This window comes from Humulus lupulus, chromosome 6, assembly GCF_963169125.1.
Source record: "Humulus lupulus chromosome 6, drHumLupu1.1, whole genome shotgun sequence".
NCBI lineage: Eukaryota > Viridiplantae > Streptophyta > Magnoliopsida > Rosales > Cannabaceae > Humulus > Humulus lupulus.
In genome coordinates this window covers 223,019,567-223,035,658 of record NC_084798.1, presented here as the reverse complement: position 1 = coordinate 223,035,658, position 16,092 = coordinate 223,019,567, and the positions used below count along the sequence as shown (strand labels likewise).

The 16,092-nt window shown below is 28.4% G+C and overlaps 1 protein-coding gene across 1 annotated transcript; it reads left to right on the top strand.

The window, feature by feature from the left end:
• Positions 1–8,600: 8,600 nt before the first annotated feature.
• LOC133784550 (L-ascorbate oxidase homolog) lies at positions 8,601–11,132 on the top strand. Its single transcript, XM_062223845.1, has 4 exons — positions 8,601–8,850; positions 8,946–9,055; positions 10,154–10,424; positions 10,945–11,132. Exons 1-4 carry the CDS (start codon positions 8,692–8,694, stop codon positions 11,107–11,109), a joined length of 705 nt encoding a protein of 234 aa, XP_062079829.1. The 5' UTR covers positions 8,601–8,691; the 3' UTR covers positions 11,110–11,132.
• The last annotated feature ends 4,960 nt before the right edge of the window (positions 11,133–16,092 follow it).

Here is a 16,092-nt window from a genome sequence, read left to right as displayed (position 1 = left end):
GAAAGCTTTTCCAATATCTGAGAGAGATCTCTTAGTGCTTGAGTTAGGGGGAAATAAGCTTTTGGACAAAGGTTTTAAACGTTGTTCAAGTTGGTGATCCCCAACCCTCTTCACTTAGGTTGTGTAAGTGAGAGTTTCTTGTATTTCTATTCTTTTTTCTATTGTTTTGTTTTCTTCTTATTCTCTTGTTCTTTTACTTGTATTTCTTGTTCAAGAGTTGTAATCTTTTCTTTTCTTTTGTTTCAAACACTTCTAGTTTACTTGTAACCTTTTGCTTAGAGTTGTATTTTACTATTCTCTTCTTCTTCATCATCTTCTTCATTTTCTTTGTTTATTTGTAATTTTCAGTTATAGAGTTGTAACCTTATTTAATCAATTTATATTTATTTGTAATATTATTGCATAGAGTTGTAATATTATAATCATTTCCATTGAGGCAAAACAATTTTTCCTAACAAATTTTATACTAGACTACGCCCGAAATTTCAAGTCAAAACTCCAATTATTTCTTAAAATCCCATTTTTCGATACCCGTGTCCAAATCACGAGCCCCGAGCCCACTTCTTATTCTTAAGACTTAAAAGGGGTAATATTATACATCCTAAAATATTTTATAAATCCTTGAAAATATTTCGTAGGTTCTATGCCACCAAATCCAAACTTTGGAACTAATTCCCGAGCCTAGAATTTTCTTGAAGCTTAAGAAATAATTTTCGAGCCTTGCTCATAAGTTATTAAACCTGGATATTGATTAGATAAATTTTCTAACCCCGACCCTCAAAAATCAGGTCTTAGACTTTGTGGTACAAATCCCGAGCCTTGTGACAAAATTCTAAAGTTTTGGGACCAACTACCATTTTTGGTCCCATGGTTACTAATCAGTAACCATTTGAATACATGCATTGTGACCATCCATTTGGTCATCACCTTCATCACACGTTCGACCATGGCCACCCATTTTTCCAATTATTGCCACCTCCTTGCTTGTTTAGTCGTTCAAACTCATCTCTTGGAGGAAACTGATGCTTTCGAACTTGAAACTCATGCTCGAGCGCTAATAACGTAGTTAGGGAATCTCGTGACAATTTGTACAAGTATATTGTTAATATTTGTTAATCCTCAGCATACTCTTTACAAACCTACATTTCGAGAAAGTTTATTTATTCTCAAAATTTGAGTGTAACAGGATCATATACATTCACTTTCAAATCTCATATATTCTTAAACTATGACTTCACATTTAGGTCATACTGTATTAAATTAATTTGTGTTGTAAACTTGTAATAAAGTATATATATATATAATGCGGTATGAAATAGTTATCCAAATATTATATATGCATACATAAAATGTGCACCACAATGATAAGTGAATAGACAAGTACATGTTCTTTGTAGTATTGGCAGTGACATATAGTTGCTGAATCCATGTGAATTGAATTGTCCTTAAGGAAGGTCAATTTTTAGAAGATATATTCCAAAGTATTTTCATTCATGTGAGGAATTATTAGAAAAAGTGAATGAGAAAAAATATGAAAAAGTATAGGTAATTTAAGAGTGTGTGTATCATTACTTTATATAGGTGGGTTTTGTCTTGGTTTTTAATACAATGAAACCAAAAGAAAATGAAGGATACATCTACCAATCAAAATAGAGTAAAACACAACTTTTGAAGGTAATACTTGGGTTTGAGAAAAGTATAAATTTTTTTAATGGTTTTTAGTGAAAAAGAGGCAAAGAAGTAGAAAAGGAAAGCTAATAATATCATTTAAAAAAAAAAAACCCTTTACATAATCGATTTAAATACACAAATATTTTATTATCAAACATTCTATGAGTTCAAGAATGCATTTCTGAGTCATTAGTGGAGTCACGAGGAATTAATAAGGTAGTGAAATTATTCGATAATAATTTTACGGTACCTAATTGGAGCTTAAATTCATGGGTCCATGGTCCCCATATGCCTTTGATTAAATCATCTAGAGGGTCTTGATTAATTGATTTAATTATCAATTAGGATTGTCAAAATTATTTTGTGTCAATTTTGGACAATTTTACTAAGATGTGGAATTTAGAGAATAAAATATAATTTTAGGCAAATTTATTAATTATGACAAATTGGTGTCAATTTGATAAATAGTATTAGATCAAGATTCAAATTATAATTAATTAATTTGAATAAATGATTTAATTAATTAATTATTATTTAAATATAATTATAATTATATATATAAAGTTTTAATAAAACAGATTTCGTATATGTTTATAATATATATTATATTTAATTAATTAATTAATAAGAGTTTTGTTTTATTATATAATTATAGAAAATAATGATATTTAAATTTAAAAGGATTTTATGCTTTGAATTTAAAAATGAAAAAATCAAAGGCTTGACAAAATATTTAATATTCAGCTATATATGAATTTTTAAGCTATTATTTTAATTATTTAATTAAATTAAATTAACCCTAAAATGTTGCTATAAATAGGGACTTAAGTCTAGGATTGTCAGAAGGGAGTGTGAAAAAAAAAAGCAAAAATCTAGACTCAAAAAAGTCCTATTGTGGCTGCCCATCACTACTTTCTTCTTCTCAATAATTTTCCTATCACATGTGTTAAAAATTGCTCACCCTAGTCTAGGTGATAAAAGGAAATTGTGGAAGACTGTAGTTTGAAGATCCAGTTCACTCTTTTGGAAATTCCGTATTTTAAAATTACCAAGTGATTAGAGATAAAAAAAAACTTAATTAAATACGGAATACTGATTAAGTTGTTTAGACTGATTCTAGCATTGTTAACACAATTGATACGAGTTTTAAGACAGAAACAGAAAAACAGGTAAAAATCAACACGCGATAATTTTTATGTGGTTCAGAAATCATTTTGAATTATCTAAATCAACGGTGCCACGTCCAGAAAATAAACCAATTAGTAAAGAAATAGTGTGTACAAAAGTATTGACTTAAACAATGTAAGATGATAGACCCAAAATGGGTATGTTTTAAATATTTATATCGGAAGCGTACGAATCGCTCATATAGAGTAGTGATCGTGTAAGCAATGATGTTGATGGACCCAAAACGGGTATGTTTTAAATATTTATACTCGCAAGCGCACGAATCGTATTTATAGAATAGTTTTCGTGTAAGCACAAGATCAAACCCAAAGGAGTTGACTTAAATCGAAAATAAAACTATTTTAAATCAAAATTAATAAATTCTAACCTAGCTCCAAAGATTAATGAGAATTTGTAACAATAAAAATAAAATAAAATAAAAGATAATAATAAAGATATTAAAGACAATATATATAACATAAATTAAAGTAGTAGAAATCAAGATAGTAAAATAAAGATTATTAAGATAAATCCACAAAATATAAGTTCAATAATATTTAAAAGTACATTGATTCCCAAGTTTTAGTAATAGTAGAAATTAATCAAACCATTACTTATTCAAATTAGATATTCTATTTAAGCACAAGTTACTTCTAAAAATATAAGATTTTTCTTCACTTTTCAAAATTATAATTTCAAAGCATTTAGTGTAAATCAATCTAATAAAATAACAAATAAATCAATGAACATTATTTATAAGGAAAAACATAATATTTTTGTTCTAAGCATGGATGTGTACAATTTAATGACACATCTTACACAAAGAATATTATGTTTTTGCACTAATGAAAAACAAAGTGTAAATATGTGCTAACAATCCAAAATACATGATATTTAAGATGAAAGAAGATATTTGAAGAAGAAAATTCCATAAACTTTGTTGCACAAAATGAGAAATCAACATACAAAATAAATATTATCTAGTTACAAATTGTTTCATCATCACCTTAATAATCTTAAAAAGATTAGAAACACATAACTAGAATAGCAAATACAAACTAAAAATTACAAACATAAATAGGAAAATTTGGAGGATGAACCTTCAAAATTTTCCTCTAAAAATACATAGAAAATAACCAAAAAGAAGAAGAAGATGAAGAGAATAGAGAGGTTTTGAAATGTGTAGAATTTTTGGTATGGTAACCTCTTCCCTCAAAATGGACATTAAACTCCCTTATTTATAGCCAAAAAATGATAATTAAAATAATCAATTTAAATTAATTAAATTGATTAAATTAATTTAATTAATTATAATATGGCAAATAAGGGTAAATTATAGGGTGTAATAATGATGTTTTGGAGTAAAATGTGTAGAAAAGTTTGGGTAAAAAGTGGTATTTTGAGACAAAGGGACAAGGGGACAAATTGCTTTTGTTGGGCTCAAAAATAAAAATGGCAGCTTTGTGGCACTTGGGGTGCAAGGGTCTAGCTGGGGCAGCTGGAAGGTGGCACCTGGTGGGCTTCATGGGCTGGGCTTCGGTGGAGAGCTGGCCGAATGGAGATTGAAGCTATTGGAAAGGAGGCAAGTTGCTGAATGTGGTGGATTCGTGATGTGCCAGGCGTGGAGCTGCTGAAGGCAGCTTAGAGTTGGGCCAGGCGTCTGGGCTTCTGGAGGCAGAAGGTTCATGGTTGCGCCGAATGGACACAGCTGGCCCGTGTGGCTGGTGAAGGAGATTGCTGAAGGCTTTGGTTGGGACTGTGGGAGAATTCGACTGTATGAGAGGCAGCAGGGAGCTGGGAAATGGCTGGGCCAGGCAGGCCTGGGCCTTGGAGCTGGTGTGGCTGAAGAGGAAAATGCCACATTTTTACTTTCTTTTCCTTGAAATGCCATTTTTTTTTCTTCATTATTCTTGTTTTTCAAGAGCAAAACTACACCAAAATCCCTAACAAAATAAACATAAATTAAATCACAATTAAATATTTTCAATTATCCAATAAATCATATTAATTCATTGAAAATATTAATTAAAATTTAATTTAATTTAACATTTAGTTTCAATAAAACACACATTTTTTTACTTCTAACTAGACACAATAATTTAAATAATTAACTACAACATTTTATAACAAAATAACTATAAAAACACACAAAAATATATAAAATCAAAATAAGACTAATAAATTCAAAATTACTTAAAAACTTAATAAATCAATTAAAAATTCAAGAATTAAGCAACAATTAGCACGTAAAAAGTGGTAAAATAACTCTATTTTGTAGAGTTATCAGATGTCGAACCCAAATGAGTTGGCTAAAATAAAAAAGAAAACTATTTTAAACAAAAATTAATAAATTCTGTCCTAGCTCCAAAGATTGATGAGATTTAATGTCATGAACATAAAATAAAAGATTTAAATAATAAAGTTATTTAAGAGAATAAAAATAAACCAATTATGATTTGAAAATAAGTTGTAAAAGAAAGATTATTAAGATACTAGAATCCACAAAATGTAAGTTTAATAATACTTATTAGTATATTGATTCCCAAGTTTTAGTGATAGTTAAAATAAGTCAAACTATCATTTTCCAAATAGATTTATAATTTTAAGCACAAATTAATTCTAAAAAGATAGGATTTTTCTTCACTTTAAAAAAAAAATTCAAAGTATTTAATGTGAATCAACCTAATCAAACAACAAAAAAATCAAATAATATTATTTATAAGGAAAAACATAATATTTTTGTTCTAAGCATTGGATGTATACAATTTAGTAGAACATCTTACACAAAGAATATTATGTTTTGCAAAATAAAGAACAAAACACAATATTATCTAACAATCCAAAATATAAGATATTAAAAATAAAAGACATACATGAAGAAGAAAAATTGATGGTTTGTAAATTCGGGACAGGAAAAATAGTGATGATTTGTTGTAGTTTAGAATATTTGGTGAGTAGTAGTAGTGGCTAAAGTAATGATGGGTTATGATATCATAGTTGATGTTGTTGAGTGGACAAGTGAAGAAATTTGGATTTGGAGGAGCAAAGTTTATGTTTTAGAGAGTAGAGGATAGTAGAAAGTAGTAGAATTTTATTGATAGTTTGTAGTTTCTAGTTACACTATTTGTTACCCATGAAGGGGTATTTATAATGGCTAGCCCACTTTACATTTGTGGCTAGAATTATTTGTTCTGGATTTTTATAATGTATTTGTTTTACAAATACCACTTCTAGATTAATCTACACAAATTTATTTGTTTCTCAAGCATAACTAGAAAATTCTAGACTTAAGTATTCTAGAAATGTTTATAAGAAATTCTAGAGCAATCTTATTCTACAAATATCTAGAAAATTCTAGAGTAAAGTATTCTACAAATATCTAGCATATTCTAGAGTATTCAAGAAATGTGTAGCAACTTCTAATAAAAATCCATAAAATTTGTTGCATTACAAGGGAAATCAACATACAACATAAATATTATCTAGTTACAAGTTGCTTCATCATGATCTTAATAATCTTATGAAAAAAATTTAGAAGCACATAACTAGAATAGAAATTACAAAATAAAAAGAAGGCATACTTGAAAAATACTCTTGAAAAACACTAAAATGGAAGAGAGAATGATAGAAAAGATGATGGTTCCCCAAAAATTAAGCACCCTAAAATGGTCTTGAAATTGCATATTTATAGCCAAAATGAGAGTATTAAAATAATCAACTTAAATTAATTAAATTGATTAGATTAATTAAATAAAGTAAATATATGGCAAGATGGGTAAATTCTAGGGTGTCATGATGAATTTTGTAGTGAAATGTGTAGAAAAATTGGGTAAAAATGTAGCATTTTTTGACCTAAAGGGGCAATGAGACAACGAGGCATTTGTTGGGCTCAATAAGCACAAAGGGAGCTGTGGCAGGGAGGCAGCTAGGCTTCTGGTGGGCCCACGGTGGGCTGGCTGGGTGAAGGAAACGGCTGGGAGGCTAGGCTGGGCAGAGGCTTCATGCGGGCTGGAATGGGGTAGGCGGGCCCAGGAGGTGGTGAGCCAGGCGGAGCAGCTAGGCTGGGCTTCGGGTTGGTGGGCCGAAGGGTGCAGGCGGCCCATGGAGTGGCTGGGAGGAGTTGGGTTGGGCTTCGGGCCTTGCTACAAAATCACCATTTTGTCATTCTTTTCTTTCAAAACTAACACTTTTCTTTTCTTTTCTTTTCTCCTCTTTATTTTCAAGCATAACAAAAATGCAAAGTACATCCTACAAAATAAGTAAACATTAAATTATAATCAAATATTTTCAATTATAAAATAACTCATATTAAGTCCAAGAAAATATTATTAAAATTTAATTTACTTTGGCAATTAAGTTCAATAAAATCACATTTTTTATTTTTAATCTAACAACACTAATTTCAAATAATTAAACTACAATATATTATAATAAAATATCTATAAAAACATATAAAAATCTAAAAAATTACAATAAGACTAATAAATTCAAAATTACTTAAAAACTTAATAAGTTACTTAAAAACTCAAAGACTAAGCAACAATTAGCATAAAAATGTGGTAAAATAACTCTAATAATAGAGTTGTCATAAGACTCCCTCTTAAACTATTGTCGCAATCTTGTTGTATTCTTCTCTACGAATTTGGTTTTGATGAAACATTGATTCTCTTGAAATCCCGAAGTGAGACTTTGATGAAATTTTCTCCCGAAGATCCTTAGAACACGTTCACAAAAGATACCACCCGGTACAAGGAATGAGATAGCTATATGTGGACAAATGCACTCACCATACACACAAAGATTAAAGTGAACAACTTAATCTTTACTTAGAAACACTCCTAAAAAAATAACAACAAATGTTTACAAAATACAAAATAGAGGAGGTGAAATTTTCAAAGGCCTTGGCCAATAAAGTTAGCAAATAAAGGTTTTTACACTTTTGTTATTACTCTGCGACAAAAAGGAATAAGACTTACAGGGAGTAAAGGAAAGAGTATCAATATCCGCTGCGTAAAAGATATATTCCTAAGTATTTTCATGTGAGGAATTATTAGAAAAAGTGAATGAGAACAAATATAAAAAAGTATAAGTAATTTGAGAGTGTGTGTATCATTATTTTATATAGGTGGGTTTTGTCTTGGATTTTAATACAATGAATCCAAAAGAAAATGAGGTATACATCTACCAATCAATATATAGAGTAAAACACAACTTTTGAAGGTAATACTTGGGTTTGAGAAAAGTTTAAATTTTTTTAATGGTTTTTAGTGAAAAAGAGGCAAAGAAGTAGAAAAGGAAAGCTAATAATATCATTTAAAAAAAACCCTTTACATAATTGATTTAAATACACAAATATCTTATTATCAAATTTACTACTAAAATATTAAATTTTCTTTTCTAAACCAAAGTACCAAATGTTATATTTTTTTTTATATATTATGTACTACCAACAACTAATTTTTAAAAAAAGAAAAATTCATTTTTTCACCTTTTTTAAAATTATATATTAATTTTAAAATAGAGAAATTAATAAATTAAATTCTTCTTTAAAATGAAATTAAAGTATATATATATTGTTAACAAACAATGAGTACCGGACCACCGACACCACAATTTTCTCTCTTTTTTTATTATTTTTTATTTTTTATTTTTCTTTAATTTTGTTTTTATTTACAAAAAATTATATTTCCCTCTCTTTCTTTGTCTTCTTCTCTTCTCTTCTCTTCTCTCCTGCACAGCACTCATATAAATACCTGCTTTCCCTTTCTTCTTCTTCTTCTTCTTCTTCACTCATTTCTTACCATTGTCCAATTTTAGAAGAACAAGCAAACTGAACAATTTGATTCAGTTTCCATGGCGCTAATCATAAGCTTAGCGAGAGTCAAACTCTGTTCTCTGCTATATTTCGCCGCTGCTTCTCTCTTCGCCATTGTTAGGGCTGAAGATCCTTACAGGTTCTTTGACTGGAATGTCACTTATGGTGACATTTACCCGCTCAGTGTTCGCCAACAGGTATTTATCTTGCTTCTTTTTTTTTTTTTTTTGATCTTTTGATTTTGATCTGATCTGACTGTGTGGTGAAACCGTTCTGATCTGTTTGTTTCTAGGGAATCCTTATCAATGGACAATTTCCAGGACCAGATATTCATTCGGTTACTAATGACAATCTCATTATCAATGTTTACAATAGCTTGGACGAGCCTTTTCTCCTTTCTTGGTAAACTAAATCATTCTCTCTCTCTCTCTCTCTCTCTCTCTGCACTAATTAACTATCAATTAATTTTGCTTTTAGCTAATCTTAATTTAGAAGCATTTAAGCTGATACCTTTATTTCACAATGTGATTACGAGAACTGTTTAATACAATTCATGTGAATCATGTGATTTTGCTTTATGAAAATTCTGGTTGATCATAACTTTATTTTTAGATCTGGAAATTTCAGATTTCTGTAACCTGATACTCCCTTTTCACTTTATGATATTAAATTCCCCGCAATCATGGCAAAATGGAAAGATTTTCTGCCGAGAAAAACTCCTATCTTGTTGGTTCATTATCAATTCAGTTATAGAAAAACAAAGCCTGGTTTGCAATTAGGGTCCCACAAAAAACCATGCTTTTTAGGTGTTTATAGTATCAGTGGCAAAAGTCCAAATCTAGACTATACTCTGTTAGTATTGACTAAACCAACTTAAGTGTAAGTAGGATTAATTTAATGTAGGTATTATTAGTAGTAGATGAATTATTAAACAAAATATTAGAACATTGACACTTGAGATTCATTTTCATTTAGCTGTCATTAGTTAAAACATGATTATTCTAATAATAGAGAAACGACAGCTGGTTCAAGTCTAATGGTGACATTTTTATTTTATAAGTGGACTACAAAAGGGAACAGTAGCAGAATTATGAGTAGGAGAAGTATAAAGGCATTGGCTTTTGTATTTTTTCGAATTTCTATAAATTCTTCGATTCCTGGTAATCTGATACCACAGAATCAAAAGTAGAAAAAATAAGTGGTTTTTCCCTTTATATTTTTAATTAATAACTTTGGCCACCGACTTCCCAGTTGAATTAATAATGCGTAGCTACTTGCGGTAGCTTCCAAAAATGAGATGAGACACTTGCACTGTGGGGTTTTCTCTGCACATGCAAATTTGGTTGCCATCAATTAAGTCCAATTTTATTGATTCATTATTAGCTGCCTCAAAGTTTGGGAGCTCAAACAACAATGCATAGTTAATGATGGCTTATTTTAGATGATGGGGTTTAAATTTTGGCAGGTAGAGGAGTGATGTCGTTTTGTGTGTGGTTATAGGAATGGAATTCAAAACAGGAGAAATTCTTTTGAAGATGGTGTATGGGGGACCACATGCCCAATACCCCCTGGCAAGAATTTCACATACATTCTCCAAGTGAAGGATCAGATTGGGAGCTTTTACTATTTTCCTTCTCTTGCATTCCACAAAGCTGCTGGTGGATTTGGAGGTATTAGAATCCTTAGCAGACCAAGAATCCCTGTTCCTTTTCCAGACCCTGCTGGTGATTACACTGTTCTTATTGGGGATTGGTACAAGTCCAACCACACGGTATGCACATTTCCTTATACAAATTGTTTATTAGTCGTTCTATGTGAATGTGATCTACTTTTATAGGTACATTGATAGTTCGAAATTAAATACCACCAAGTGGGTGGTCATGCTTATTTATTTCGTACCCAACACATTACACACAATAATGAAGTGTGACACTTCTTTTTTAAATAATGCATCTTATTTTAAATAAATAAATATTGTACAATATTTTCATGAAAATTTTGTGTGCCCATATCATTACTCTTCATTTAATTTAATGGTTTGAATGGGTCACTTGTGTTGGCTTAAAATATATCTCTTTCAAAAGTTGTCGTTTCAACCATGTCCAAGTCGTTTAAAGAATGTCTCTCTCATGAGTTGACCATGTTCTGCTCTCAAGTTACAAGGGGAGCTGATATATAAGACACGCAATTCAATTTCACGGCATTTTTGTGTACTTGCTTAATTATCTTCTTTAACTTGATTATACTAGATGGTAATGTAAGTGATGATTATAATTTGTGTTTGTGTGTAGGATTTGAAAGCCCATCTTGATGGGGGTAAGAAGCTTCCTTCTCCTGATGGAATTCTCATCAATGGTCGTGGACCTAATGGTTATTCTCTTACTGTTGACCAAGGTAAGCTCTTAAGCTTCACAAGCAATATAATAAGAGCACTCTTATTGCTGGACATGGTTTAGATAAACAAATATTCCCGTCACAGGAAAAACTTACAACAAACTTAAAATATATGTATAATATTTAATATTACATTAAACATATAATATATAATCTCTTGTTGTCACTCCCAAATTCAAAAACTAGAATAAACATAAACTTAAACAAAAATAAATAAATTATTTAATTAAGATAAAATATTTAGCTCAAAATTTATATGACATTAATATAAATTCAATAAAAATAATTAATAAATTCTATAAATAAAACTAAGCAAACGTGCATATTGCACATTGTTTGTATCTAGTATATATATATAGAAGATTTCTCAATAAGCTCAACAAATAACACAATAAAACATGATCTCTTAAAAAAACATAAATATATAAATAAATAAATTGTAATTATGTATTTATCTAGCGAACATCTAATAAGCATATACACCTACAATGTACGTGCTATTTAATAACAATAATAATTTTAATTCTATGAAAAAATAATATAATCAAAAGCATATCTTTATCAATTTCAACTAATTATGTATTATTAAAATTGTAATAGAAGATTGATAGTTTTTTACTTAATTTATTATTTTCTAAAATAAAATTTGAAAGAGCAAGTGGTAAATAAATATTTAAAAACTTATTTGAAATATAATTCATAATTTGTAATTTCATACGCATTAGTTTGCATTAGAAATTAAAAACATTAATATTTTTTTTAGAGTAGAAAAAAACATGTATTCTCTCATTTTCATATTTTTAATGGTTAAAAATATTTGATCTTTTATATATATATATATTAATAACATCAATAAGAATATTTTTTTGGGTATAATCTATTATTTATATATATATATATATATAAAAAGTAATGGGAAAACCAATTAAGTGGCAAAAGTGTAAGACAATATTATTTAATAAAGAAATAATAATAAAACACGCAGAAGAAAAGATGGAACTGTGTTAGAAAAAGGATTGGTGGTGGCACTTAGTTAAAAGAATGAAAAAATAAAATATGAATAATTAATATATATTTATGGGACCTACAGTTTACTAAATTCTTCTGGTAAGAAACAAAACAAAATCAATGCATAATGATTACCATATATGATAAAAAAAGGTGACATAGTTGGAAATAAATGCAAAGCTTAGAATGGTTTGTTTGGCCTGGCTTTGGAAGAGTTTTTGAAGTCTTAAAATTACTTTTAAGTGTGTTTGGATGAAATATAGAAAGAACTTTTTGAATTTAGAAAAATTTTTAAGAGAAGCACTGACTCACCAACTTTTTCAGGAAAGACTTCTAAAAAAACACGGGAAGCTATTTTCTTGTTTTAATGAATCTTTCATAATACCTATTTTACCCTTATTTTTTATAAAACAAAAAAATAAATTACATCTTTATCCTAAATTGTGAATATAACAGTTATATAATACGATTTCTTTTTTCTTAAAAAATATTCTATCTAATTTTTTTTTTTAAATCTACGATTTTTTTAGTTTTTATTTTTCTTGTTATTGTTTTATATATAGAATTTCTTTCTCTAACTACATTTAGATTTTTATATTTGAATATTTAATTTAAAATTTTAGATTTTTATGATTTTTTATCTATTAATTAATATTAATTCATATATGTATGTAATTGGATTTTTTTCTTCAAAAGAACGATTAATTTTCAAATGAATTCAGACATAACATATGTTATACCCAGATTTCGAGCTATGTTGAATGTAACCTCGAAAGTTGGATTCACAAACGAATGGACTCGTAAGGTTTAGAGTATGCTCCAGGACTAAATATCGAGCCTGCAAGACTGAGACGACCTCGAATATCGTGACCTCGAAGTGTTCACGATTTCGAAAGGGAGCTCCGGAGACGCATCTATCCTCAGGGATGACCTCGGATCAGGGGTCATCCGAGCTCGACGCACATATGATCTCGAAAGCCGTGTGATCTCGGGAGATGTCATTAGCTCGAAAGCTGACGAGAAACCTGGGAGGCTAAGGCCTTGGAGATATATGATAAAAACCGTGAATATCTACAAGTGTCGTCCATAAGAGACGTAATCTTCATTTATTACTGTAAATCCCCTAAAGTCGTGGGATATTATTTGGTTAGTTATACGCCCCCTGGTCTTCAGGGAACGTTTCCTTTTATATATGATTATAGGCATTTAAAGCCATTTATTTTATTTACACAAAAAGAGTAACTACCCAAAATATGTGGGATAGTATTCTGCAACCTTCTCTATAAATAGAGAGGTCATGCACCATTGTAAAGGACCGAAATTCTGAATCTTAAGAGAAAACTCTGAAGAATTCATGCTTAAGAATTTTCAGAGATAATCTTGAGTTTAATAACAGAGACTCGTGGACTAGGCAGATTTAACTGCTGAACCACGTAAAAAATCGTGTTTTGTGTTGTTATATTTTAATTGGTCATTACTGTTTGTTGTTTACGTGCTCTTCTTTCACTTATTGACGAAAAACGGCGTCAACAACATATATTATTATTATTATTATTATAAACATATATTTATGGTTAAATTTGATATTTATTTTATCAGTGGTTTTATGCAGTATATACCAAACACTCTGAAAAGCTCTTTCAAAATATAAATCCAAACAGGAATTAGAAAGTTCAAATTTTTACTTCTCTTCTTCTTATATCTAAAAGTAAAAGCTATGCCAAACATGCCCAATATCTACTTAGGGGTTATTAGCTTTTAGTACATTAGCAGGGTATATATAAATATATATATATTAAATAGATCAACGTTTTTTTTAATTTTATTTATAGAATTTGGTGCTGTTTGGTAACCATTAAAAAACATTTATTTATTTAATTAATTAAAAATTTTACAATTAAACATAAAATAGTGTTTGGTAACTCTATTTTTATTTTTTATTTTTTTAAATTTTAAACAAAATTTATTAAATTTTGAAAATATAAAATTTTCACTTTCAAAATTTTTTAAAATTATTTTCAACTTTTAGTTAAATTTTTCTTCTCTTCTTCAAATCACCACCTCATTTTATATTGCTAAACAAAACATAAAAATAAAAGTTATTAAACGAATTTATTATTTTTTATTTTTAAAAACAAAAAACAAAAATAGTTATCAAACATATTTTTATTTTTTAAAAATAAAAATAATATTTCTATTTTTGTGTTTAAAAAATTCAAAAACAAAAATTTAACCAAACACAACCTTTATTAATTAATTTTATTAAATTTATATTAATGTCGTATAAATTTTAAATAAATATCATATTTTAATTAAATAATTTATTTATTTTTATTTAAGTTTATGTTTGTTCTAATTTTTGAATTTGAGAGTGACAACTGAGATTATATATTATATGTTTATGTAATATTAAATATTAAAATTTTTTGCTAATTGACAGTAAATTATATTATATGTTATAATATGATATTATTCTAATAAATAAGTTTAAGTTTAATTAAATTTAATTTAAGTTATAAAAAATATGATTTTATTATTTTTAAATAATTATTATTATAAAATATTTAAAAAATATCACATTTTAATTTATTTAACTATTTATTATTTTTAAATAATTATTATTATAAAATATCTCAAAAATATCATATTTTAGTTTATTTAATTTTATTTAAGTTTAAGTTAGATTTATCTTCTATTATTAAATATAAGAATATTAAGTATAAGTTAACGGAATATATATATATATACTTTAGTACGATTTTCTTTGGTTGAATATAGTTCGCAGCAAGTGCTGGTTGGTATAACTTTGTGATATTTCCGTACCAGAAGGGAGTCGTCTTGCTTTGTGATATTTCCCAAAGTATATCAAGTTGTTAGAAGAACAACTATTTTCTCAGAATCAATTAAATTTTCAAGCTTGTTTGCGGCTATATATTGAATGATTCTCTGTTCTTAACAAAATATAAATATATATATTATAGAGGAGAGAGAGAGAAAGAGACTATAAAACTAATTCACATGCCAACAGTCAGTACCAATGACTTGAATAAACACTTGTATTTTAGAAAATTCGAATAATTGTTTTAAGTAGCTAAATTGGTTATAACACTATGCCAACACATTCAAACCACTCTAACAAAAGTAACATAAAAGGATAGCTACCCCTGAGCAAGTAGAGAAAGCAAAAAATATCTTTTAAATAAATAAGAAAGGATAACAAGCACAGATGCAAACAATTTTAAGACTAACGTACCTGCTGCAAATATTCCTCAACAGTTGTTGCCTCCGCAGGGAAACCATCCTCAAATGTTGTCTTCATAAAACATACAGCAGAAGAAAATCAAATGACAAAGCAATTATAAATTTTAAAAATACTGCATAGTTGTTATCTGAAATTCAACAAAAACACCAAAGAACAAAAGTAGGGAGAGCTTAAAAAAGGACATGTTTAGTACAAATTCTTGTAGTGAATCCAAGGAAGAACAAGGGAAACTCATAATCCAAGTTCGCAGCAAGTGCTGGTTGGTATAACTTTGTGATATTTCCGTACCAGAAGGGAGTCGTCTAGCTTTGTGATATTTCCCAGAGAGAGATCCTTGTGGAAAGTTATTATTTGTGTATTTTTTCATCAATGAGAAAATTGGAAGGCATATTTGGGTGAGTATGTCTGTGACATCAGTGTGTGTTTAAGTAAGAATAATATAGAATATTTAAAAAAATATCTGAAATTAATATAGAAAAGAAAGAAAAAGACATCGATCCTATCCAGAAAATGTAACTCTCAAGACTTATAATTAAGCATCCTATCAATGTATTTTTTCTGCAAAAAAAAAACAAAAGAAAAAAGACTTGAGCATCCTATCATAGTCTGCGTGAAAGACCTTAAGAAATAAACAAAATTATAATGAGAAAAATTGATAAAAGAAGAAATCTCAAACTCTTTCAAGTAAAATAAATAAAAGTGAAATCTCAAAGTCTTCCATGTAAAACAAAAGTATACATAACATAACCACTTTAATAATTTATGCTAGAAATGA